The 24582-nt window shown below is 36.3% G+C and overlaps 1 protein-coding gene across 1 annotated transcript in view; it reads right to left on the reverse strand.

The window, feature by feature from the left end:
* The window catches only part of CTDP1 (CTD phosphatase subunit 1), a 99822-nt gene that overhangs the window by 24492 nt on the left and 50748 nt on the right, over positions 1-24582 (reverse strand). The window contains 2 exon segments of the mRNA XM_027662825.1: positions 7879-8012; positions 8014-8058. Coding sequence (XP_027518626.1) covers positions 7879-8012; positions 8014-8058 — 179 coding nt within the window.

Raw genomic sequence — 24582 nt, forward strand, 5'->3', positions numbered from 1 at the left:
AAAGAGAGAATCCCTCGTGACTTTGACCAAGTCTGTGTGTTCCTTGTACTCCTTTCTGCTCACATAAGAAAAAATCTTCAGAACAAAAGCAGACTTTAAACAGAAGTGAACAATACTCTATAAATAGCCAAAGGCTGAATACTGTCTGACCTAGCTAGAAGGGACAGCACAGCGACCTCAGGAGTTAGTGGTATCCTTCATACTCTTAACCCTGTTCTGTGAGCCTGGCAAACTTTGCTGGAGAGAAAAACGCTAAGCTCCAGATAAACTCTGTTTGGTAGCTTTCTTACAAAGTAGGTGTCTCCCTAGCAGAAAAACATGGGAATATTAAGCTGAAAAAGAAAACAGAACTGTGTAGTCCCTCCCCACAGGAAGCACTCCTTTTCCCTTGCTTGACTAAATGACTTGCCTGCAACAATACTGCTCTTGAACACAAGGTAACTATAACTTTCTGATATGAGGAGACACTGAAGAACAGCGAGTGGTCAGCGTAGTAACTTATTTTCTGGGCCATGAGTAACAAACAGGCCTCACAGTTCTTTTGGTTGCTGCAGACATAAAAAGTAATTTTACTCTAACAAGATGATCTTAACACGGTGGAGGCAAAAAACCAACCCTCTGCCTTGCCCTTTCCCCTCTGACAAAAAACACAGATAAGCACTGCCTGCAGCTAACAGTTTGCTCAGGGTAGAAGTCATGCCTGATCTCCCATTTTGCTCTAATAACCAGAAGGGAAAAAGCAAGTAGTTTCTCTTACCAGTGAGCTTAAACCTATATTCTGTAATACTTTTAAATTAATTACAGAATAACTCAGCATTTTACAAGAATGATGCTTAATCTCATTAATGACGTAACAAAGCTTCCCATCTTCTAGTCACACTGTTACAGGACTTACACTGTCATAACCATTCTAATGGTTATTTTCTATATTGTAAAAGTCTTCAAATAGTCCTTCAAAAGAAAGACTGGCTTAGCAAACTGCCATGTTACTCTCACTTGCAAATGAAGCACAACCCATTACATATAGATATTATTTGTGAGGCCACAGCATAAGAATGCTATGATTTGCATCTTTAAGAAAAAAGAAATCTAGTCTAAAGATAATAAGTGGGGTGATAAACAGAAAGATGCTGGCAAGTAGATGCATTTTTAATAGTAATATTTCCAGCTCCCGATTCCTCCTGCTGCATTTTTTAATTCTCCACTGATAGTTATAAAATGCATCCAATATGATGTCAGAACAGTAGAGTTTGTCAATGACTTCTCTTCACACCTGCAATTACATTCTAAGACTGTTGAACTTTTCTGATTCAAAATCCACTTAATTTTCAGGTTTCAGTTAAAGCTCCACAGATCAATGAGTAAAGACACACGCAGAATAACTCCCGAGTATTTAGTGAAACTTTATGATAAAGATTGCTATAGGGAAGGAATCACTTAAGAGCTTGGACAGTTATTTCACTTCAATCAAATCTACTTTTCATGGAAACAGTTACTCAAATGAAACTGTGGTCTGTAACTACACTTTTCAAATATAAATATCCTTTGCACAGCTTGCTCTTAAAAATAATCTTTTCTACTTTACAACAAAGACAAGGACCAAAGGGTGGGATTTATCTTAGCAGATGCAGACATTCAAAGTCATCGAAACAAAGTATCTCCCCAAACTACTTTTTCCTCTGAGGAGAGATGGGGATAGAATGCCTGGTTCGGAAATACATGTATTTGGAGTGCGACCATTTTACCAGCAATTTGAGAGACAAACAAAGACAAATCTGAGAATCAACCTAAGCAGTATATCTGAAACAAAAGTACCAACTGTCAAAAGAAATAGTGTTCTAACAACTTAAAGGATGCAGTTAAGTGTGGATGGGATGCACCTCAGTTAACCAAAGCAACCCTAGTGAGCCTTTGAAGGTGGTCACTAGTCAGATCCTGACCATATCAAAGACTGCAGCTAAAGGACACCTGCTTTGCACGACATCTCTTTACCTTTAGAATCCTAAACATTCTGGATTACAGAACTTTTATAGTTTCTCTAGCAGGAAATATTTGTTATTACTTTACTAATCTCATAAAATGGGGATGGGCTAAAATGTGCTGAACAAACAGCTGGGAGAAACACAATACCTGGAACTTCACCACATCTGGACAATTTTCAAGAAGGCCTAAAAAGGCACAACCTTCATACATAAAGAATCTATCAACTGAGATACAACACTCCAAAAATCAAGAGTTACCAAGCCATGTACATCTTATTTTTTTTTCAGTACAGCAAAACTAGTATGGTTTCTTTTTTCTTCTCCTTTCATATTAAACTTTGTCCCCCCCCAGCTTAAATGGTTGAATCTTTTTTACTCAATTCTTCCAAAAGCAATGAAGTGTAAAGCACAGAGCAAGTCTGAAAGTATTTTAGCTCTAACAGTTTGTCTGGCAAACTTAGATGCCAGTAAAATGGAGATATGCAAGAAGGCAGTGTCAGGCAACTTAATGCTACTGATCTCACCTATTAAACTGTTTACCAAAAGACCATTTGTGCAAAGACAAATGCCTTCCACCACAACAGCTTACCACTTGCCAAACCCTTCATTCTGCCTGGTTTGCTTTTTAGCCCTTTTAATCTAAGTAAGCCCAAAAGGACCTCAAATTTAACAGGCTCGTAGGTGCTACAGCAGTGTGATTTCTACTTGGTACAACAGCAAAAAGTTTGGTTTGGATAAGTATTTTAAGTATTTACCCCATATGAAAAGAGAACCCCATAAAACCTTTACCAGGTTGCAGTTTAATAATTATGCAGTTGCTCTTTTGCTACCTCCTCACACCACTACAATACATTTTTACAAGACAACTGTATGCACATCAGCAGTTACATTTTATAACCATAAGCATTTCATGACAAGCCTAAATAATTAGGAATATTCTGAGAATATAAGCTGATCCTAACATACTAGCAAAACAGTGTGAATAAGTGGGGTGAAAAAGGGGAGAGATACAGTATAACTACTTCAACATCAAATTTTCTTTATGAGAAAATGTATATACACAAACTCAAAAATATTTCTGCGTTAAGAAAAAAAGTGAAGTATCAAATACAAACACTCATTTCCTGTGTGTTTTTGATTTTATGGTTTAATAATAAGGATCTAACAATGCCTTCTGAATTTTTTTTTGTTTATTTCCCTTTATTCAACCCTCTAGAACCTGGATCTACACTTTTCTAGCTGACAAACAGTGAAAAGAACTTGTTCATTCAACACAGCACAGAGGGTAGAATACCTGGGACTAGACACACTTAAAAAAACCCCCAAACCACTTTTAGAGGAAAAAGCATTAATTAAAATGGTTTAAAAAAGCTTTTATTATCCCAGTATTGATTTTCTCATGTGGAAATTTTGGGTAACACAACAGCTTTCAAGTAAAACCATTCCTAAATGAAAACTTACATTTAATGTTTACAGTAGAGTCTAATTCAATAATGATATTTAAGTACAGAAGCAAATTATGCTTTGCATGCCCAGAGTCCTCTTCCATTTTAGAGTCTTCATCAAAATCACTTCCAAACAGAAATGACATTAAAATTTTGCAGAACAGCCGGCTCATGTGAAAAAAGCAAGATGTGCTGCCAACAGGAGTGCTTGTCTTTAGAAGCTGATCATGGACTTCAGTCTGGAGAGTTTCACAATTGCTTCCGGGAAAAAACCTCACTGAAACTGCAGTAATTTTTTAATTGCTTAAGTGCGCTACATCAAGGAGTCCATTTACTTCCAAACTGTCAGAAATGTAAAGAAATTCAGTGATTTAAACATAATCCTAACTTGCTCCAGCTATGAAAACAGTTGTTGTAACAAGAAAAATTTGTGCCACGAGGAAAGAACAAAAATTTCCACTTTGGAAGTTGAATGCAATCAATAGTTTTGAGAAAAATGAAGTCGGTGGGAGTTTCAGTTCTTAATGCCTCAAAATACCCCTTTGAATAGCCTTTTAAACTCTTCAAAGAGTACTGTACAGACTCGAAATACACGGACCAGTCCAGGTGTTTTACTCCCTATATAAGTTTTAAACCCAAGAAAAAAGTAATTGTGGCAACCTTGCAAAAAAATCCAGTCAGAATTTTGTTCTGTTATGTAAAAAAATATTAACCACATTTCATTATTACCTGAAGTATGTTTTCTTCTCCCAGATGTTTAATTTGGAATGTTGAATTAGACTGAACTTACAGGAACTAGATGAATCATGAGAGACAAATTTGGGCTGCTCTCAGTGAAATAGACTTGAATCTTCATAAGTGTAATAATTTATAAAACTGGAGATATCACATAATCTATATTCAGCTTCCTTTACTTGCTCCACCTTAAGAAAAGTGATTTCCAGGGAAGCACCTTCAACCTGACAAATATCGCTTATCACTGCAAATTCTGAGGGCAAACCAGCCTTTCCCACAACTGGGAGAGGAGATGGTTACCTGTCAAGGATCTCTAATTTTTTAGAGTTTAGGTCTGTTTTTTTCCCTACTCAATAATTATACATTCTCTTCAAAGGTTAAGTGGGTTTCCTCCTTTGTTAAGGAGACATACTGGATCTCACTAAAATGGAGGGAGATGCTCATTAAAATGCAATATTTGAGTAGAAAAACTACATTTATTTACCAAATTACATTAAGGAACAACAATGAGCTGCTGCTCCTATCAAACATACTTTGATTGATTTGGGATTCATGATATCATTGCCAAAATCAATAAATGGGCTGTATTTGCTTCCTGTAGTTTTCCAGCAATCTTAACTCTATGCAGAGATCTTAAACCCCTTAACCAAGGCTGCAAGATTCAACCTAATTCACCAACACTTAATGCTGCCTCTGCAACACAAAGATAGATGTAATAAGCTGGGAACTGGAATAAAGTTACAGTGACAGTGAATGTACTGGTTCAATTAGGATGAAAGATGTCATCAACAAAACTTTGCACAGGAGTTTGCAGCAGCCTTTTCTGTCACTAAGAAGAAAGGAAAACTATAATTTCTGTCTTCTAGAAGAGTGACTGTTATAAGGAAGTCACTCCTTACATGTTGTATTATATTTGAAAGAAAACACTTGGGAATTAAAATATCACCCTTGTTTTTAAAAGTCTAGTAAATGGGCACAGAAAAGACTGTTGAGGGACTTCTGAGGCTCTGAGTTCAATTTTCCTTGATTATCAACTAGCAAAGGATGTAGGAAAATGATATGGTTTGAAACTGGTTTCCTGCCAAGTCTCCAAACCTCGCCACAAAAATTCCCCCCACCTCCTGAACACCAAGGGAAAAGAAAAAAAAACAACCAAGAGAACCAAAACAAGAGAGACAGCTAAAGCAATATACATAAATATATTTACACTTATATTACAGTTATATACAATTGAAATATATATACAATTTCAGAAGGAAAAGGGAAAGGGGAGGGGGAAGGGAAAAAAGGAACAAAACCAAAATAAAATATACACGATCAATAGCCCAAGATCTAGCAACTAAAGAATATCTCACTACTCTCTTTGGGACAACAGAAAGTCGCTCTGAAACGACCACCAGCAACCTCTGTCTCCCAAGGTCGACAAGGCCTTACCAGGCCTCGCTCCCCAGCACGACAGACTCAACAGCAGGGAACCTGCACCTCAAAGCCGCCGGAAGGAGAGAGAGCAAAGGCCTCTCCTCCTTTCTTCTTACAGTCTGGTTTATGTAAAAATTGCAGGGAATACCAGGTAAATCTGGGCACTTCCTTGGTTACAAACTGGTCACCGAGGAAGGCCTAGACCAAACTACTACAGAAAAATACTGCATTTCCCCTCTCCTAGTAGCTATGCGTTTTCCCAAAGATTACTCTTTTCCTCCATGCTTGAGAGTTTCAAAAGTGGTCCCAATCAGAGAAATGATCAAGGTATTCTGTAGATATCAAGACTGAAGGCTAACATTAAACTTAAGTGATAGATTTTGTCTTATAAGTGCTGCAGTTCCAGTGTCACTAACTACTGGAGAGGTACAACAGAACAATCCTTACCAGAAACCTACAGCCTCTGCAGACCTCATCTCTGCTAGGAATGAGCTGAGCCAGAACAGAGGAGTACTGGATCGTATCTGGACTGTTTTTCTCTTGTTCATCTTTTGTTTTTCAGAGACTAGTACATTACCCTTCCTGTACGGTATCTCTTTAGCAGATACAACACTGACTGACAAGAAAACATCAATTTAAAGTTTCAAACTTAAAATGTAATTGGGATGACTGGTTCCTTTCTTATCAAGCAGAATTTCCTGCCTAGTAGACACTGCGTTAGCATCTGAACCAGCACTTTGTATGTTTTCCAGCATGTCATTCAGGCTCAATCCTGAATGCAATTTAACAAACTGACAAGGAAACTCTTAAGAGGGCAAAAATGGAAAAATTACTTAAGAAGTTGCTCAAAGACTTTATCCCAGGAATAACACTACTATGTCTACATAGCTTCTGAGTGAAGAAGTATTGCCAAGCTTACTTACAATCTGTCCTGTATATAGAATACAAGTTAGAGCAAGTACATTTGTAATTATCTCTTTACCCCATACACAGAGAATAGTATTTAGCAATATTCCTTAATAGGATTCTTTTTTCCTTCGGTTTTTAGAAATTGATGTATTTTCTACACAATGAAACATGACAGTAATACTGTCATGAATTAACAGTGACATGCCACCACCATGACTCGCTGCTTCAAATTACATTCTAAAAACATTCATCACCTGCTTGCTTCCTCTTCCAACCTTTATTTAGGACAGAATTTTTCTTCTATACATTTGAGACAAATTAAATTCTCATACCTTTAGATTGACTTTTTCTAAAGAACAATCATGAGAAAGACTGACAATAAAGTAAAAGGCTGTGCAAGCTTCCACGTAGCTCCTTTTCCAATAAACCCCTGACACACAGAAACATCGCTACCCCAATCACAATCTCCTCATAAATCTTTATATATAGCATTCTGTCGCAGTTTTTGCAGTTTTTCTCATACCTGCTTTGTGTGCTAGAACAAAGCTCAGAAAAGTTAAAATAATGTAAATAAGTCGCTTAAGTCCTACTACTTATATTAACCTCATAAAGGAAAAACTATTAGAGTTTAAATTCTTATGGCTGGGAACAGAGTTCAGTTAGAGAGCAGAAAGGAATATAACACACATCTGAGTCATGTTTGCACTTTCAGCACCTTGTGGTATGAGATGATGACTCCAGCAATTCTAAATTAAAAATGCTATAATCTTCATCTTATTCTAAATTGTTAGGCTTAAAAACTAGTAACAGGCTGTAAATTCAGAATCATCCATTAACATTATTAAAAGAAGCACTTACTTATATTAAGTTCTAGTTCACTAGCAAATTGGTTGACAGATATCATTCAACAGTAAATGCTAGGATACTAAAATCAATTTTGAAGAACAGACTAGCAAGTTTTAAATTTCTTTCTGAGTAGAGAAGCATTTTAAGAACCTCATTGCTATCAATGACCCATATAAAAGTATCTAAAAAATTCAGGATGAAAAAAACCATAGCTTCCCAAAACCACGCTTTATTTTACTTAAAGTAACACTGCAGAGGACACAGTCCTATATCTGACACAGGAACAAGACTACTTTAAAAGCACAGTTGAGTAGACTTCAGTTCTTTCTGAACAGGCTGGTTCTCAGCAGACATTTACTGAGATGACTTCCTTAAATCAATCCCAAAACATTGCAGAAATAAGCATGACAATTTCAGACTTACAAGAAAATGTTACTTACATACAGAGGTTAATGACAGATTGGACTGTCAATAAGCATGCTGAATAGTGCCCAAACACAACAAAACATTAATGTTGCTTCTTATATTTGAAAAATTCATACCTGGGTATACTGCCTGTTAAGCTTCTTTCACTTGATGATGATGACGATGATCCAGGTCTCTGATCTGTTTTCCTTCCTAGAGTCTCTGTTGCACTAGTTTGAGGTTTTTCACCTTCCTCTTCTGGCTTTTTTTTTTTCACTATCACTTTCATCACTGCCTTCTCCTAAGATGTCATCCACCTGCCAAAGAGTAGAGAGTCAGTCTATCTTCTAACAAACTACTCTGTATCACTCTTTCATAATAATTGGGTTGCCCTTTATTAATCATTAAGAATATGCTTCAACTTTCCTTGGCCTTCCCCTTGTAACAAATCTGGCAATATTCCGTTCAAATTGAATATATTCAGTTTATGCTTAGCTTAAGATAAATACATCTATACACATACATGATATAGTCACACAAGAAACTATTATAAAAAGAGTGCTGTCTTTTGATATTCAAGAGACAGATGTTTTATACTATTGATGCATGTTTTCTATTACATATATTTTATATTATCATAACATATAGAATCATCTGGGCATATTAAAATCTCTAGTAAGTATTCTTACATTTACAGGTATTCCTTGATGCATATATAACTTTAAAGAAGTCTATTCCTAAATAAAACAGTATAAATGAAACAATGGACAAATCCCATTTTAAACAGATTGTCTGCTTCTGCTAATTAATAAGGGTAAATCTAGCAAAAGGTTTACATATTTAGTTAAATAATTGTTTGGCCTTTGCTTCTGAAAAGTTAGCATAAGATTTGATAATCCTCTAAAAACATACAAATTTGTTCTGACAGGTCTGGATCTGCTGAAACCATCACTGAAAGCAAATCATACTCATGAGCCACCCTGATGAGCTTCAAAAGGTTATATTCTCTTTGAATTAGCATTTAACCTTCAGAAAGAGTCAAAACCACGAGCAAACATCGGTGAAGTTCTCACAGTCTCTCTTATTTTTGTGAATGGCAGAAGACATGGAAACAAGCTATGTGTGAGTATTTCTCTACTGATATTTAAGAATTTTTCTTAGAAGCAGCTTATCTCAGTATAAATTAAAATTTGCTTCACAATTACTCTGTTCTCAGTAATCCACACCTGTTTTATCAAGAAGAAAAACTCTGCATATGAACACGGACCAAGAGTCAAAGTTGCCCTCTGTTTATCAAACTCGTTACAAGGTATACTTGTGAAAAACTATTTCTTCAAATATCTATTTGTTTCACAGTTCTACAACTCAAACTAGTACTGGATTTAAAAATCCAAGCTATAATATCCTTGTCTGGAATGATTTCTACACAAAATGAAAAGTAACTTGCAAGCTTCTTGGATCTACAGTTTAAGCTGTTCTTCTATTTGCCCTTGTTTTGGTACATTTTCACTACGTGAAACATTGCTGTCCAGTGCCCAACTCTTTCACTGTGAAAGCTGCAAAGAAAGCGTAATAAAAATGGAACCGCATACCAGCTTAGTGCATCTAAACACAGATGACAGTTTCAGGTAGAAACTGTAGGAATTATTACGTCAAATCAAATTACATTGGTCCAAAAATGTTTTTCCTATGAGCAGAAGTTGTCATGTGCACAGAAAAAGTCTCAAGTGTTTAAGTCTTACAGTTTGGGACAGGAAGGCAGGGAGATGTTGCCTGTATAGTTTTGGTAGGAGACACTCAAGGTAGCATGGCCAGCAATTGACAGCCCAATGGCAGCACAGATCTACAGCTCTAACAACTCCTTTCCAGTAAGTCTTTAAAATTACACTGCTTCATTTCAAAAGCGATACTTTTTCGGAAAGTCTTATGTTTAAAACTACGTTCTCTCTACTAAATATGTTAAGGTTTTCAAAGGACAAAGTTAGGCTGATAGACAATGAGTGTTACAAATGCTTCTCTCACATTTAAGTTTTATAGTCTTTTAAAATCTACTTTGTGTGAAGTTTTGACAGACTAGCAGTCAGGTTATTGCCATGTCTGTTTTTCTTTCATTCTGCACAATGACAGCATTGTCCATTTGAACTCTGAATTGCCATTTAGTATTAGAATTACTAAGTTAGTTGTACACATATATGTTCCATTTCTCTGAAAGGGCATATAAAATGCATGTATAAATCACAGAAATATGGCAAATTTTGAAAATCATTGCATATGCAAACAGCGTGGAATGGTCCTTACGAACTACTTTAACTAGAAAGGCACCCAATACACAGATTCTGCCTAATTATTGACTAAATTGCAAATGTGCTGAAAAATAGAAGTATTACATCTTTATCTTTCATAATTTTCAAAAGAAATGAAAAACAAACCATGTTTTCATTACGGCAGTGAGATTTAAGCCCTTCACACTTGAAAAAATTAATAGGTAAAAAAAGTGCATTAACATCTAAGCACCAACTATCTATCTAACTAATTTATTTATTTGAACTTCAAAGAACAAGGAAACTTAATCTTGTTCAGAACACGACAGATGTTGATGTACCAAGTACCAACTGTGACTTCAGCTTATATGATTTTATACGATTAGTAAAATGGAACATATAACACTTCACAACAAAATGCCAGCTAACACCAAATCTTACTGCTTAAACACTACCATAGCAGCCATCTTTAAAATAAAGACTTATAATCCAGCAAGAATGATTAACTATGAAAAATAATGATTCATCTCTTAAAAATGACAAAATTGTTCCATTCAGCAAGAGAATGAAAAGCCTGACAATTCTTTTAAACAGCCAACTATAAAAGTCACAAAAAGTCCTCAGCTGACAAAGCACAAAGACCAAAGAGCAATGAGATTTTCAGTCTCACTCTCTGATTACAAGCTGAAAAGTACTTAAAGCTTTGTTAAAAAGAAAGTCAAAGCCTTCTGTAGTATTAACAAACCAGATCAGCTGGAAAATGTTTTTACTCCAGAAGCTGAGTTTACACATTCAAAATGAATCAAGACTCCAAGAAAATGCCAAAAAAGAAACCGTCATGAGCAACCTCAATTTGTTATAAAGATTTTGGCAATATTTTGGTACAGTATTTATGGATATGACAGAAACCTACAGTGATGCCTTAAGGTTTTTGGAAGTAGCAATTACATAAGCAGTAATGCAAATGGCATATTAGAAAAAGAAGAGAAGGTGTGAATAAATTTCAATTCTTGTTTTTCAACTAGCAAGTACTTTAAAATCCAAGTTTTAATAGAACTGAGAAGCTACCTTAGCAACAGGACAACACTACTCCAATGATCTCTCTTAAAAGTGGTACAAGAGCCTGAAACAATTCTTTACTGGAATTAAAGAAAATTCTACAAAAAGGAATAGGTTTCATAAACAGTTGTAAATTTTGTGCTCCAGTTCTGCACAGAAGATACACACATTTCTGCCCCCTCCACAGTCTTTCCAAAAAGACCTTTGCTCCCACTGATCATTTAAATTAAGAGAAAATCAGAAAAAAACCCCCAAGTATTTACAAAGAGTTCTTTAGGTATGTTTCTACTGCCACAAAAATGACTGTTCATTGTTAGCAATGTAAACAATTAAACTGGTATTGACAGTAAGCATAGCTAAAAATCAGCTCCATTTCAGCATGAAACCTGCATGTCCTGAGCATGTATTTGAGATTGTGTTGAATACATTGCATCTTAGGATGAACTTGCAAAAACTAATATAATCTGCCATCTGAATGCACCAAAAGATTTCTATATTTCAATACCTTATATTCCCTCCACAGCATATAAAGCAATAAAAAATAACTTAAAAATGAAAACCAGATGCACACTCAAGTACACCAGTAATTACAGGTATCCTCATGTAAAACACAGTGTTACCTCACCATACTCTTTAGAGATACTTTAAAATGCTGCTGTGTTTGGTGCCAGGGACCATGATGCTCTCTTAGCAGTTATTAAACATAAAAGCCAGCAGACCACCAGCTCCATCCACTTAGTGAGTAAATGGATGCTCTACAAACAAATACAAGACTAAAAAAGGCAAATAAGTGTTTTGTGCATGAATTCAAATTTCACTAGCTTTATCTGCACTGCATTTCCTTTAATGCTCTTTCAATTACCTGAGTAAGTCTGACTCTTAGTGTTCCTATTCTGGATGATATACCTACATCATAAACACAACCAATACAGATTTGTTTTAATACATATCTCAGGCTGTAAGGTAAAAGTTTATATATAAATATTATATATATTATATGATATACATCTTGCTTTTCTTGTGGTATATTTTTGAGTGGGAGGTAATTGCCTTTTTCCTCTGTGAAGGGGCATTAACAACGTACAGTTTTTTTTAGTTTAGGTAGTAAACAGATTTCTGAGTTATACTGAAAATCAGGCCTTTGGAATGAGAGCAAAACCAAACCTGTAACTTGTGCTTCCTGGCACTTGTGGTCTGGAATTGTTTTCATCTACTGTTATCAAAGTGCACATAGAAATATTAGCAGCTCTTGGTTTTTTCACCTACCAGTTTTAGGATGAAAAGCAATTATGTGAGAAGAAAAAGCTTTAAGTCTTAGCTCTATGCTGAGCATAGTTCCTACACTCAAATTTGAAAAACAGCAATTTAAAAACCACCATGTGCAAGTTATTTAGAGGAGCTCCCACTGCAGTTCCTGAAGGCTGGACTGAGACCCTGCTGGGAAATGAGCAGTGGCAATACAGCCCCAATAGCTGGAGTTCACAACACTGCTGACAGCACTGGCTACAACTCCTGCACATATTTTAATTGCAGCCCTGGGCAACAGAGCGTGCTCCTAAAAGGCAGATACTGCAGGAAAGAAAACCAAACACATTGCTGTATTCATTTGACCACTTAACTTTTGGAAATGAAAAGGTACGGTAACTGTGACTACAGTCGTAGAATTCACTACATTTGAGTTTTACTACTGCAGTTAATACTTTGACTAAAATGAATTGTCACTTAGAGATTACTAAAATGCAACACTAATAATAATCCTGTATCCTTGCTCATGATTGAGACCTCATTCTTCAAAGAACGCCATTGAAAAGTTCTGAGTAACTTTGAATTTCCCACCTAGAAACAAATTCCTAGATTTGAGTAGAAAATTCATAACCATTCTTAAGAACATTAAGAAGTTCTACAGCCAGAACTTGAAACTGCTAAAAGAAATGTGAGGTGCAGATCTTTCTTGGTAATTAGGATGCTTCAAGTGCTGACTTAAGGACTGTAGGCAGGCAGTCCTTCTAAAACATGAACATTATTATAGGACAAGGGGGAATAGCTTTAAGCTGAAGCAGGATAGATTTAGATTACATACCAAGAAGATATTCTTTACTGTAAGGGTGGTGAAACACTGAAACTGGTTGCCCAGGGAAGTTGTGGATACACCATCCCTGGAAGCGTTCAAGGCCAGACTGGATGGGGCTTTGAGTATCCTGGTCTAGTGAAAGGTGTCTCTGCCCACAGCAGGGAGGTTGGATTTAGATGATCTTTAAGTCCCTTCCAACCCAAACCATTCTATGATTTTATGATTATTACTATAATGAAAATTGCCATCTTCAATTAAGTTAGTAACACTTACTGATATTGGAACTAGAAAAAAAGCCCATTCCTAACTACCAATTTGTGAAACATCAATTAAATTCACATGGACTAAAAGTTACTAATTGTAAGATTCACAACAATTTCTTAATTCAAAGTCTCTAACGAAAAAAAGGTTTCAAGGGAGACAATACATGATTTCTCCAGAGGCTTCCTGAGTCAGTGACATTGCTGCAGCCTGGAAGCTATGGTTTTATCCGATTATAAAGCCATCCAAAACTCTAACCTTCTTTCCTTTATTCTGTTTTCAAAAGAAATCCTCTGCCAAAAGGTCATTAAATAGCAATAGACCTGTAAATCTACACCGTAATTTTTTTAAATGGTGAAATCCAAGATAAAGTAAAAATTACCACAATACCTATGGCCAGAATACAGCTGTTCACCCATCCAGGAGGACAGACTTGATGGGAGTCACTGAAAAACAAGGACAGCATTTCAACTCTGCCTTGTCTGTACACGAGCTTATGACTGGGATGGAAAGGAGAGATAGCCTGAGCCCACTGGAGGCAGCAAGTACGGAGCCCTCTGCTTCTCTGGTTGCAGCATTTCTAAAATAATGATAGCCTAGCAGAAATAAGAGCTCTGGCTGCTAAATGCAATGATTCTTCAACTTAGACTGCTGAAAATATCCATGCTAAAATTCCAACTACATAAGTTAAAGGCCAGTGCGTAAGAGGATGATCTACAGCCACCCTTCAAAGAAAGAATGTGTTTTTAGTCTGTTACTGACCATTACTTATGAAAAGTTCTGGCTTTAGGTAAGACAAAAACCAAGTAGTTGGAAAAGGTTTGTCCTGAGGTTCTTTGCAGGGGAGCAATCCTCTGCTGACAAGGGGGAACAGAATACAGCCTCCTCAGCAGCAAACTGCTTCTCAGGTCACTTCCATAGCTATAAACAACTATGGGCTGCACCATGACCTTACTGGATGGAAAAGAACCCCCACAGTTTGAGATCATGAACGTTTTTTTTCCAAATATGGAGAAGTCTAATAATTTTAAACTTACCTTTGAGCCTAATTTTTTCTTCTGTATATGAAAACTTTTCCTTTTTTTCCTCAATGAATTGAAAAGCTTTTTTACGTATATTTTTACTACCCAAATATTTAGATACAGCTAGCTGAGGAGCAAGATACTACCATCCATGTCTTCAAAAAAGCTAGAAGGTATTTTAGCATGCTTTTAAGAGGTGATGATGTGACATAATGCATGCAAACAAACTTTCCTACAATACACATAGTCTGTATTAAGAGATTTGGGCTGAATTTAAGTTACTTTGAAACAAAACATTTTCTTATACAAAGATGTCACTGGAAGGACAAACTGCCTGAATTAGGTTAAGTTGTCCCTCAGTACATAAAATTTAAGGGAGAATGTGTGATGTAACTTAGTCCCATTTCTTCCGAGTAACCTCAGGAGAACTTGCCTTTCACATTCTGTTTCATCTCTTATTTTTCTTTGGCATTAGAACATTTTTCCTCCTTTCAAATTTCTGACTTTTACAGTAACATAATATGCATTTATGCACGTTCTTCAATGCCCCTTTGTCTCAAACACTTCAAATGCATTTTTCACTGTTCTCTATTACCACTGGCTCATCTGGGCAGGTGATAAATCAGTAAAACCAGAAGTGTAACAAAAAACTAGTCTTGTTCATAATTAAAAAACCTCCCTATTTTTCCTCTATTTAAATATGCATACATTGAAAACTATCTCTGTACTATCCTGATTTTGATAAACACATGCTTTAGGTTGGATATCAAGTCTGGCAGTGTTGTTATACCTACTTTGATATCTTGGAAAACAACTGCTGTAAACAGTTTAAGGAATATTACCAAATCTCAGGAAAAAAGCTTCTATGAGATTTATTTCACATATAATTTATTTAGAGATTGTCTTTTATGTCCTGGATGACTATATTTAAATTAAAATGCATTCTGCTGAAATAAAAGCTGGTCAAAAAAAAAGCTATACATTTATATACTCAATCACGAACTACACATTCTTCAGTATCCATTTCCTTGCTGAAAAATCACAGGATTGTCTAGTAAACATGCTCAATACTTGCAAGCTTGAAGGAAATGGAAACCGTTTGAGTGCTCAGCATTTTCACTATGCAGAATATTAATTTTGCTTTTTCTATTTTAATTATCCCATCCTTTTTTAAAAAAAACCTGATGGGATAACTCAATTAGTCTGTAAACACCTAGAATCACAGAATAATTTAAGCTGGAAGGGACTTCTGAAGGTCACCTGATCCACCTCCCTGCTTGAAGCCAGACCAGTTCTATAAGGTTACTCAAAGCTTTGTCTAGGAGTGGTTTGAGTATCTTCAAATATGAAGATCTAAGACCACTCTGGGAAACCTGTTCCAAAGTTTGATTACCCTTGAGATGAAAAGATTTTTAAATTATACGCAGTCAAAGTAAACCATGTTGCAATTTGTGTCTGCTGCCTCCGTCCTTTTAAACTCTCATGCTGTTGTTGACAGATGCTAAACTCTTGTCACCATCATTAAATGAGCTGCCATGAGATTGAAAGGGTGCATTGTTTTTAAGAAAACACACTAGTTTGGACATTGGTGGGGCTCTAAGCACAAGTTTTGTGCATGGCTTTTTCTACTAGGATAGGCAATCAACCACTAAACTTTAAGTATTTATTTCTGATCTCTGAAGAGTTGGTACTTTAATGATAATGGCAATAAAGATATCAAGACTATAAATTAAAAAAAAATAGGGAGAAAGTTGCATGCTGGAATTTAGCCTTATTTTCACAAATTCAAAGCTTCTAATTTGCTTTTTCTCAGAGAGTCAGGATAGGAACATTGAAATTACATGACAAAAACTGAGCAACAAAAGGTAAAATGAATTTACTTAGATTTATCCAAAGCCTTCTTCCCTCCCCTGTGTAACACCACCCATCATCAAACAGAAACATGAGCTAGTATACCTTCAACAAATAAGTAGGTTTAAATTTACCTACATGGTTTCCTGGTCTTGCCAGATGAACAGAAGCAAGAAGGCAGAAGGATTGATACTTTAAACATCCTGTTACTAGACTGATGCAACATCAGTTGAAAGTAGTTACTTTTTTAAGTTGGGTTATTACTTAGCTGAACCATTTTCCTGTTCCACTTCAGTTTATGTCTACACTAACACACATGTCATAAAAGTACATGATAGTAGGAATAAACTGCTGGAAATAGACTTTGGATAAGCACCTCTATTAAATGTGTAGCCACACCCTGAGTAGTGGAAGACTGCAACAAGAAACTGAAAAATGGTTTGGAAAAGTTCTGTTAAAAATACCTGCAAATCTCAGAAAACAAAACCAAAAAAACCTGAAACAGAACGGAAACTCAAGCTGCATGCTCAAGTTCAAGTGCTACACATTACTAAGTGTCCTGATTTCACCTCAGGCAAACCTTCACCTTAAAGAAGGCAGTGAGCAAATCCCCAGATAACAGCCTGTTGTACTTAAATTCTGTTACACGCTTTTTGTAGAGATAAGCACTATCTAAATATTCAGAGACCCAAATACCCAAAGAATCTGTTGATGCTATACAAATAGAATACTAAGGTACAGAAACTCTGAGGGAAGGAAAAGGAGCAAGGAAAAAATTCTTATACGCCTTTGATGAACTTCAATGCAGAGAAATTACATTTCAAGTGTGCAAAATGAACAAAGACTAATATCAAAATTTTTTCCTAGCCAACAAAGATTGGTAAAGACTAGCAGTATCCATAACTATTCCCTTTTTGTTTAACACAGGTTTAGAATTCAGGGATTTCAGCTTGCTGCATGCATGTGTCAGCACAGCTCTCACCTTGTAAATCTTTATAGCAACAGGTTAAAAATTCGTAACAGTCTACAGTAGTACTGTTCAACCTTGTTCTAAAACAAGGCAGTACCACACTTTTTGTTCTCAAAGCTATTTTTTATACTTTAAATAAAATATATTTTGCTGAAATGCAGCAAGGAACAGCTTTGTCTTAGAATTTTGCAAGACTAAGTCTAGCTATTAACTGAGGCACAGTTTTGCCAGAAGTTGTCATAACTTTCTTCTTATTCCTAGAGATTTAGCAAGAGACATGCACAATCTAGATTTTTTTCAACATCAATTAATCTAATTTGCTAATGAAAGAACAGCTGCACAAGTTGCTTAAATACTGCCACAAAATACCACTGACATATTAGGTTACAAATCTTAACATACTATTAAAAATGACACATGGCAACTTGAGAGGGCACAGAGCCCAGGCTCTGAGTGATCTTTTCTGACATCTCACTGCCAAGGGGAGACATCTGAAGGAAGATGTTAATGAACTGTTAAGGGCAGCATGCTATCAGTATGTTAGTATCATGGAATTAAAAAATTTCTGAGCTCCTAATTTGGTTTTATTTTATTTATGTTATAAAACATAAATCTGTGTAAAAATCACTTAGCATAGGAATACTTAGTCTACTTGTATTGCTTCTTAATCATTACCTCAGGGCAAGCTTTCTTTGGACATAAACCTCATTTTACAATAATTTTTTGATTAAAATATTTACAAATGCCCCCTTAAAAGCATCTACTGTCATGAAGTTCTACTTATAAAACACAAAAGAAAAAAATTTATGGATGCTCAACACATCTATTGAAGCATTCACCTTCATAAGCATTTTATAGAGGATAGCAGATTGATGGCCCAAACCTAGTAAGCAATTGGATTCCCAAGTAACAAATTAGAATAAAGTGTCATTTACTGCTAAAGCTCACTCCCACTCTGGGCCAGCTTGATTTAGTTTCTTTCTGACACACAGAGGCAGCTTTGAAGAGGTGTGGACAGGTTTCCTTCATCACTGCAGCTTGTTGTCTGTCCAAATGGCTTTTAACATAGGATGGGACAGCTCTGAACACATACTCACTATTTTATCTGGAAATACCTGCTGAACTGGTGGAAAGAGTTTTAAAATAATTTTTTTTTTTTTTTAAATATGAGAAGTGATACAGGTTTTTGCAGCCTGGATTTCTAAACAGAAACAGTCAGCTTTTATGAAAAAAGCACTAGGACACTAATCTACATATTCTCTTTCAAGTCATCCCCAAAGGCATTAGTTAATACTGCAGCCAACCTGCAAGTACACTTAGTACATTATCCTTGAAAACTTCTGAGAAGCATTTAGGGCTTAACCCATTTGATTATTCCATTAAAACAAGAAATCCAAGTGCAGGAAGGAGCTTGATTTGAACTAATTTTCAATAATTTCAACCTGAATTACAGATTTAGACTACATTTGAAGCTCTAATGTGCTTCAGTTCAGAGACAAACATTCTGAAATGCTGCAACTAAAAATGCAGTGTCTTACTGTACAGTGTCATGATCAGAAAACATTGCCTTTGTAGAATAAGTCACAACTGTGGATTTTACTTGAATAAATATAAGAACCCAAGTAATCCTCACCCTAAAAAGAATATATATACAAGCACAGAAAATTTCTGTTACACACAATATGCACACAACCCCTCCATTTTTTAGCACCTCAACTGTTTCAAAGCTTTCTCTCAATGAATCCTTGTTATCAGATGTTTTAATAAGCCTCTTAGCACAGCGCTAGGTTTCACCATCCCAGGTTAACTGAAAGCATATCTTTCACTTAGAGAGACTGAATATTCATTGCTACATACATATTTCAGAGAAAAATAAGATTTTTTTTTCCATTTCAGAGGTTGAACTCCTGAACTTCTTGTTCAGCATGATATGAAGCTGTTCCGAAGTCACAGTCTAAGGGAAATTGAAAACACTATGGTGAGAACAAAAGACTGGCAAAACCCACTTTTGTTTACCTGCAAGTGTAAGCTTTCTGCAGGTATCACAGCTGCAGAGGAAAAACTACTGCCATGTAGAGCAATTGGGATACAGCAGGGCTTGCTAGCTCAAAACCACTGCTATATAAACAGATATGCTGTGTGCAGTATAGATTTATTCACTCATACCATGAAGAAATCCACTCTAAGAGGGGTGAGCCAGCTTGAATCTGCCATGACTTGCTAATTTTAACTTAGCATTGCCAGACATCAGCTGGTTTCATGAAGCATGATTCAGTTGTCATGAACTTCCCCTCTTCAGTAAGCCCGATTAGTTTGGTTTCATTATCACAAGAGCCAAGAGACACTTATCAATGTGTTCAAGCTAACAAAGCCACCTCAAATAATGAGCAATGGAGAAAACGATTTCTGAACTGGTTTTACAAGAAATTTAGGGATGACAGTGAAGACATGGCAGTTCTGAAAGGGTTTCTACCGAACTGGACAATGGGACTGCAAACAGACTCTGGACAGGCAAGCACGCAGCTTTTAAGTGAAGTAGTACAGAAATATGAGCACTATGTATGTGCAAGTGTCCTGCATACCTAGCCTACTCAATAGCCAGAATTAGGCATGGAAGCAGTTAAGGGGGGAAAAAAAAAAGAAAAACAATCCAAAACACTGTGAAAAATAAGCCTAGCAGCTGAAGAGTGGTCACTTTCTACAACAAGCTCAATATTAAGGTGATGAATACTATGCAGGTTCTGAAATGATCTCTGTGTCATGGTATGACAGCTATACGCAGTCCTCAATACCTCTGTGATGAAGTAAGTTTGATGTTGGAGCATTGAAATATCTGGGATAGGCAGCTGCCTGTGTTCATCTCAGAGAAAGCAGTATCACCATATTTGCTAGGAGGAACAACAGAGAATATTGTCCACAGTTGACTGTGACTCTGGGCAAAGAGAAAGTGCAAGCTCATATACAAAAACTACAATACAGAGTAACAGTGATGTTCTCTCAAAATCTGAAATTAACACCACTACTGTAGACATGAAAAAGTTATAACAGCATGGTCATTTGTGTAATTATTCATTTTGTGACTCATTGCAGCAGGGAACTTAGTACATCAGTAGGAGGCTGTGGTTCTGTAGCTTTTTGTAACCTCTGTTAAAAGTTGCACATGGAATGGAAATCTTCTTAGTGGTGTTGACACGGGAGCTAGAACACTGGGAGCTGACAGACTTTCACACCAGGGCAGAGCTGAGTGACTTTATTCAGTGTGTTCTGAAGCTGGCGCCTGACAAGAATGAAGACCACCAAAGCAAAGATGTTTTCCCTTGAAGATGTCTTGGAAATGACGGATTACAATTATGCATAAATTGAATTAAAAAATAAGTCACCTTAAGATAACTGATTGGGAACAGTTGATTGTAATGGTACAGAGTAATGGTACAAATTGCCATTCAATGCTACATTTAGAAATAACCCGGTCTTTTTGTCACCAAAATGGACTTGCATTTTTATACCCCCAGAATTCCAAACACAAATTAAGTCTTCTAGCTGACTAGCTTTATGCCGATATTTGTAAAGATTACAGACAGCACTTAAAATACATTATGATATACTGCATATTCATATTTCTTTGTATGTTGAAATATAAGAGCATCTTGATAAAACAAAAAAAAAAAATTAAAAGGAAACAGTTCAGACTTAGACCAGGACTTGAACAGACACCTTTAAATATCACTCACAGAGAATATCAGCTCAAATTTAAATGTAAAAACACGTTAGACTCGTGACGAGGCTCAATCGGGCCCTGTATGCTGCTGCTCAGAATTATGTTAGGGATCAGCTTGCAAATTGTTTAACATGGCTCAAGCAACTCATTTTTAACTGTGGCCAATTAGTGTTGACAGCCTAGCCGCATTTCATTTAGCGTATGGAGGTAGACGTATATGTTAAATGAGGTTACTGAACTCTATCTAAAGAGATTTTGCCCCATTTTCAGTGAGTAAACAAGTCGTTGGAAAAGGCTTTCAATTTCTCTTTACTAAGGCTAGGCAGAGAAGGCTGAAGATACACAATGTACTACTAAAGTTGGTTGAAAAACCTTCACAAAATGTATGGAAAAGCCTTCTTCCCAACAGGATAACCAACCCTCAGTTTTTTACCACCTTACACCTACATTCTAGAGGTGGAAGTTTTATAGAACTATGTTCCATTTCATATGGAACAACATTAGAATGGCACATTTGCTATAAAACCAGGCAAAGTTTAAAAGCCAGAAACATTGTTCATATCTGCAGAAACATACACAAAGCTTAAGACTTGATCTTATTTGTATAATAATTTTTACTCTATGCTTCGCAGAATGATAGTAACATGGAAAAAGAAGCTACTTTTCTAAAAACCCAAGTTATAATGGAACAACTTTGTGATCACCTTTGGAAGAATAGCAGAGTATAATATCACATATTAATTAACAACTTGTCATGACTGCTATCAAAGTAATCCTTATATATCTAAGTAATTTCCACTTCTATCTACAAAATGCAGATATTTATAGTGTGCCAAGCGAATGCCAAAAGGCTACAATGTGTCCCATATTTCCTCATGGCATACAAATTAAAAAAACTAAATCTAAAATGAAAATAAGACATCCAAGTACACCATTTTTATGTGCTTAAATAGTATTTTCTAAGCAACCCGTGTAGAAAAATAGAAGAGATCCAAAGTTGATTGCCTACTTGAGATAATATCAACTTAGATAAAAATCCTTTTCCTATTTTGGTAATCAGTCGTCTCCTTGTAAAATATGGTATTACATAAAAAAGCCTTTTTCCAAACACTTAAAAAAGCTGCTAAGGCAAGCTTGAACCATGATGCCCTCTTAAAATAAAATCACAAACTAGCAGATAATCAGCTCTATGCAATTAGTGCATTAACTAATGGTCTGCAGAGAAACAGACTAAAAAACCCAGGAAAATATATGTTTCACATTTTGATAATCCATTCGAAACTCACAAGCCCTACCTACACTGCAAGTCTTTCTATTAGCTGAATAGCAATCAAAGTGTCAATATTTATGGTCAGGATGATTTAACTTAAATGTGACCAACACTGCTTTCCAAAAAAATATGTTTATATCTTCTGTAACTAAAAACCAAATAGAAATGGTTTGCTGCTTTTTAGAATTGTTTCCATTTTTAAGTAGAAAATGAATTCTTCAAAGCAAAACAAAGAAAGGCAGAAGTAAACAACAGATACCCAGCTTCTCTTAAGTGCTCATCTTTCTTCTCGCTATGTCACTGTAACTGGTATCTAATTCTGTGCTGCTGATTTTCACTGCCAAACTATTACAAATAGTATTGGAAAACTCTACTTATTTCCCTGCTAATCAGATGAGATATGGGCAAAATAATTGCTTTAACATTTTAATACATTAATGTTTAATTACTTGTGTTATTTAACCATATTAGAGAAGGGTCAATGTCAAAATCTTAAACAGGGGAAAGCAGTAAAAATACTATCCTTGTTATACAACAGCTTTAAGCTATGCTCCTTACAAAACAGTGTTACATTTCTTGGTGCATCAGCCAGCCACCACACCATAGCAAGTACTTCACAAAGACAAACCAGCACCCTGATTCCTGGCACTGTAGCCTCTCCATTTGTCTCCAGAAAACTAATCTCTCAGTGAAAGCAAGCAAGTGACACATTTAGTCCTGCTGGGTTAAGCCATTCCAGAATAAGCTCTCCAAACGGAAAACGAAAAGCTGTCCAGAGCACAGGGACGAGAGGGGACAAGAGTCAGCATGTGAAGGAAGGTGACAAAAGGGCAGTAGGTAAGGAAACAGACAGCACCAGGAAGCATCAAGGCTCACAGCAGACCAAGGCCAGCTCATCTGAGAGTTCCCAGGTCTGCTTTTGCCAGAAGATATTTTGACAAATTGTTTTCATCCAGTCTCTTCCTGTCTTGATGAAGAGCAGCATGTTTACCTTTGTTAGTTCTCCATGTGTTTTTTCACCCACAGTTAGCTCAAATTTTTCTAAAGTGCAGTTTGAGTGGAAGCTGTGTAATAACTGCAAAACAAGACTTCATCGCTTCTGAGGGCCAAGGTATCTGGATGGCAACCACTAATAACAGCAAGTGTGCACAAAGCCTCATCCTTTTAGCTTCAAAAAAAGGCTATAATCTGTAAAAAGAGATTGCTAACTAAGTCCAGCATCTGCACAATTTGTGACATAGTACATGCTAAGGTGTCACATGTGAAATTTTGTACAAGAAATATAGTTGTAGAAATTCAAAGAACTGTTAATGTGTAATGCAGTATCCAAGTGAGCCCCAGGTTGCTATTATTTTGCTCTAGAGACCACATCCTCCACATTAAATTAGTACTTTTTAACTAACCAAGAGGCTAACAACTTACTGAGAACAGTTTTTACCAAATTGAAGGAGAAAACGCCTCCTTCTTAATTCACTGCATGGTACAGTCGCTAACTTGAAATAAAAACCAGAATTTAAGGGATCAATCTGCTTAGATAAAAGCAAAATGCAGTGACAAAATGGCCTTATGCAAGAGCACAATGTTGCAATTTCAGTCTTTATATATGGCACATATATTCCAACTTAGTTAAAAGGAAGAGAATGTGCAAAATATGTCCCAAATCAAGAGAACCATGTTGAAGCAAAAGTAGTTCATTAGGCAATTCCCACTCAAGAAAAATCCCTATACTTAAATGCACTGGTGCACAGAACATACCTTTGCAATGTGGTCACTTTGCAGCTGCTGAGTACATATCCCAACCAGATGGTAAGAATCTTTGCAGCTCCACTAACTGATGTGAGAGATGGGAAAGCTGGAGGTCTGACTGGTATCAGATTCACTCCCTCTCTTCTCCTCTCCCAAGTCCCAAACTGAGAGGAACTTAAACCAGCAAAATATTTTACCTTAGATGGCAGAGACGATGACACTTGACAAGATACAGATGCTACTCTCAAATACCCTGACAAAAACACAGTTAACAAACACAAAAACACAAGGATCATTCAACTAGTAAACTATGTGCGCACAGTTGTTCCAGGACATTAGTAATCCTGGGCCATCTTGCATGAGAAGGCACCACAAATTATAAATAAAAATCTTTCTGCCTTACTGAACTCAATCTTATTGCCTTACTGGAAGTTCCTTTTGAACTTCCTTCTCATCAGTGAAGCCCATACTGGGGTATCTAAAAATTGGTCCTGAAAGCACTGACAGATATGAGTACCTATGGCTGTCTGACTTCGACTGTTACTTCCACTCTACTGTGGATGCAGCAGCAGCCTAGATATGAGCAACTGAGGATAGAATCTTGAGCTCAGT

The sequence above is a fragment of the Corapipo altera genome, unplaced genomic scaffold (assembly GCF_003945725.1).
Source record: "Corapipo altera isolate COAL_440 unplaced genomic scaffold, ASM394572v1 359, whole genome shotgun sequence".
In the NCBI taxonomy this organism is placed as follows: domain Eukaryota; kingdom Metazoa; phylum Chordata; class Aves; order Passeriformes; family Pipridae; genus Corapipo; species Corapipo altera.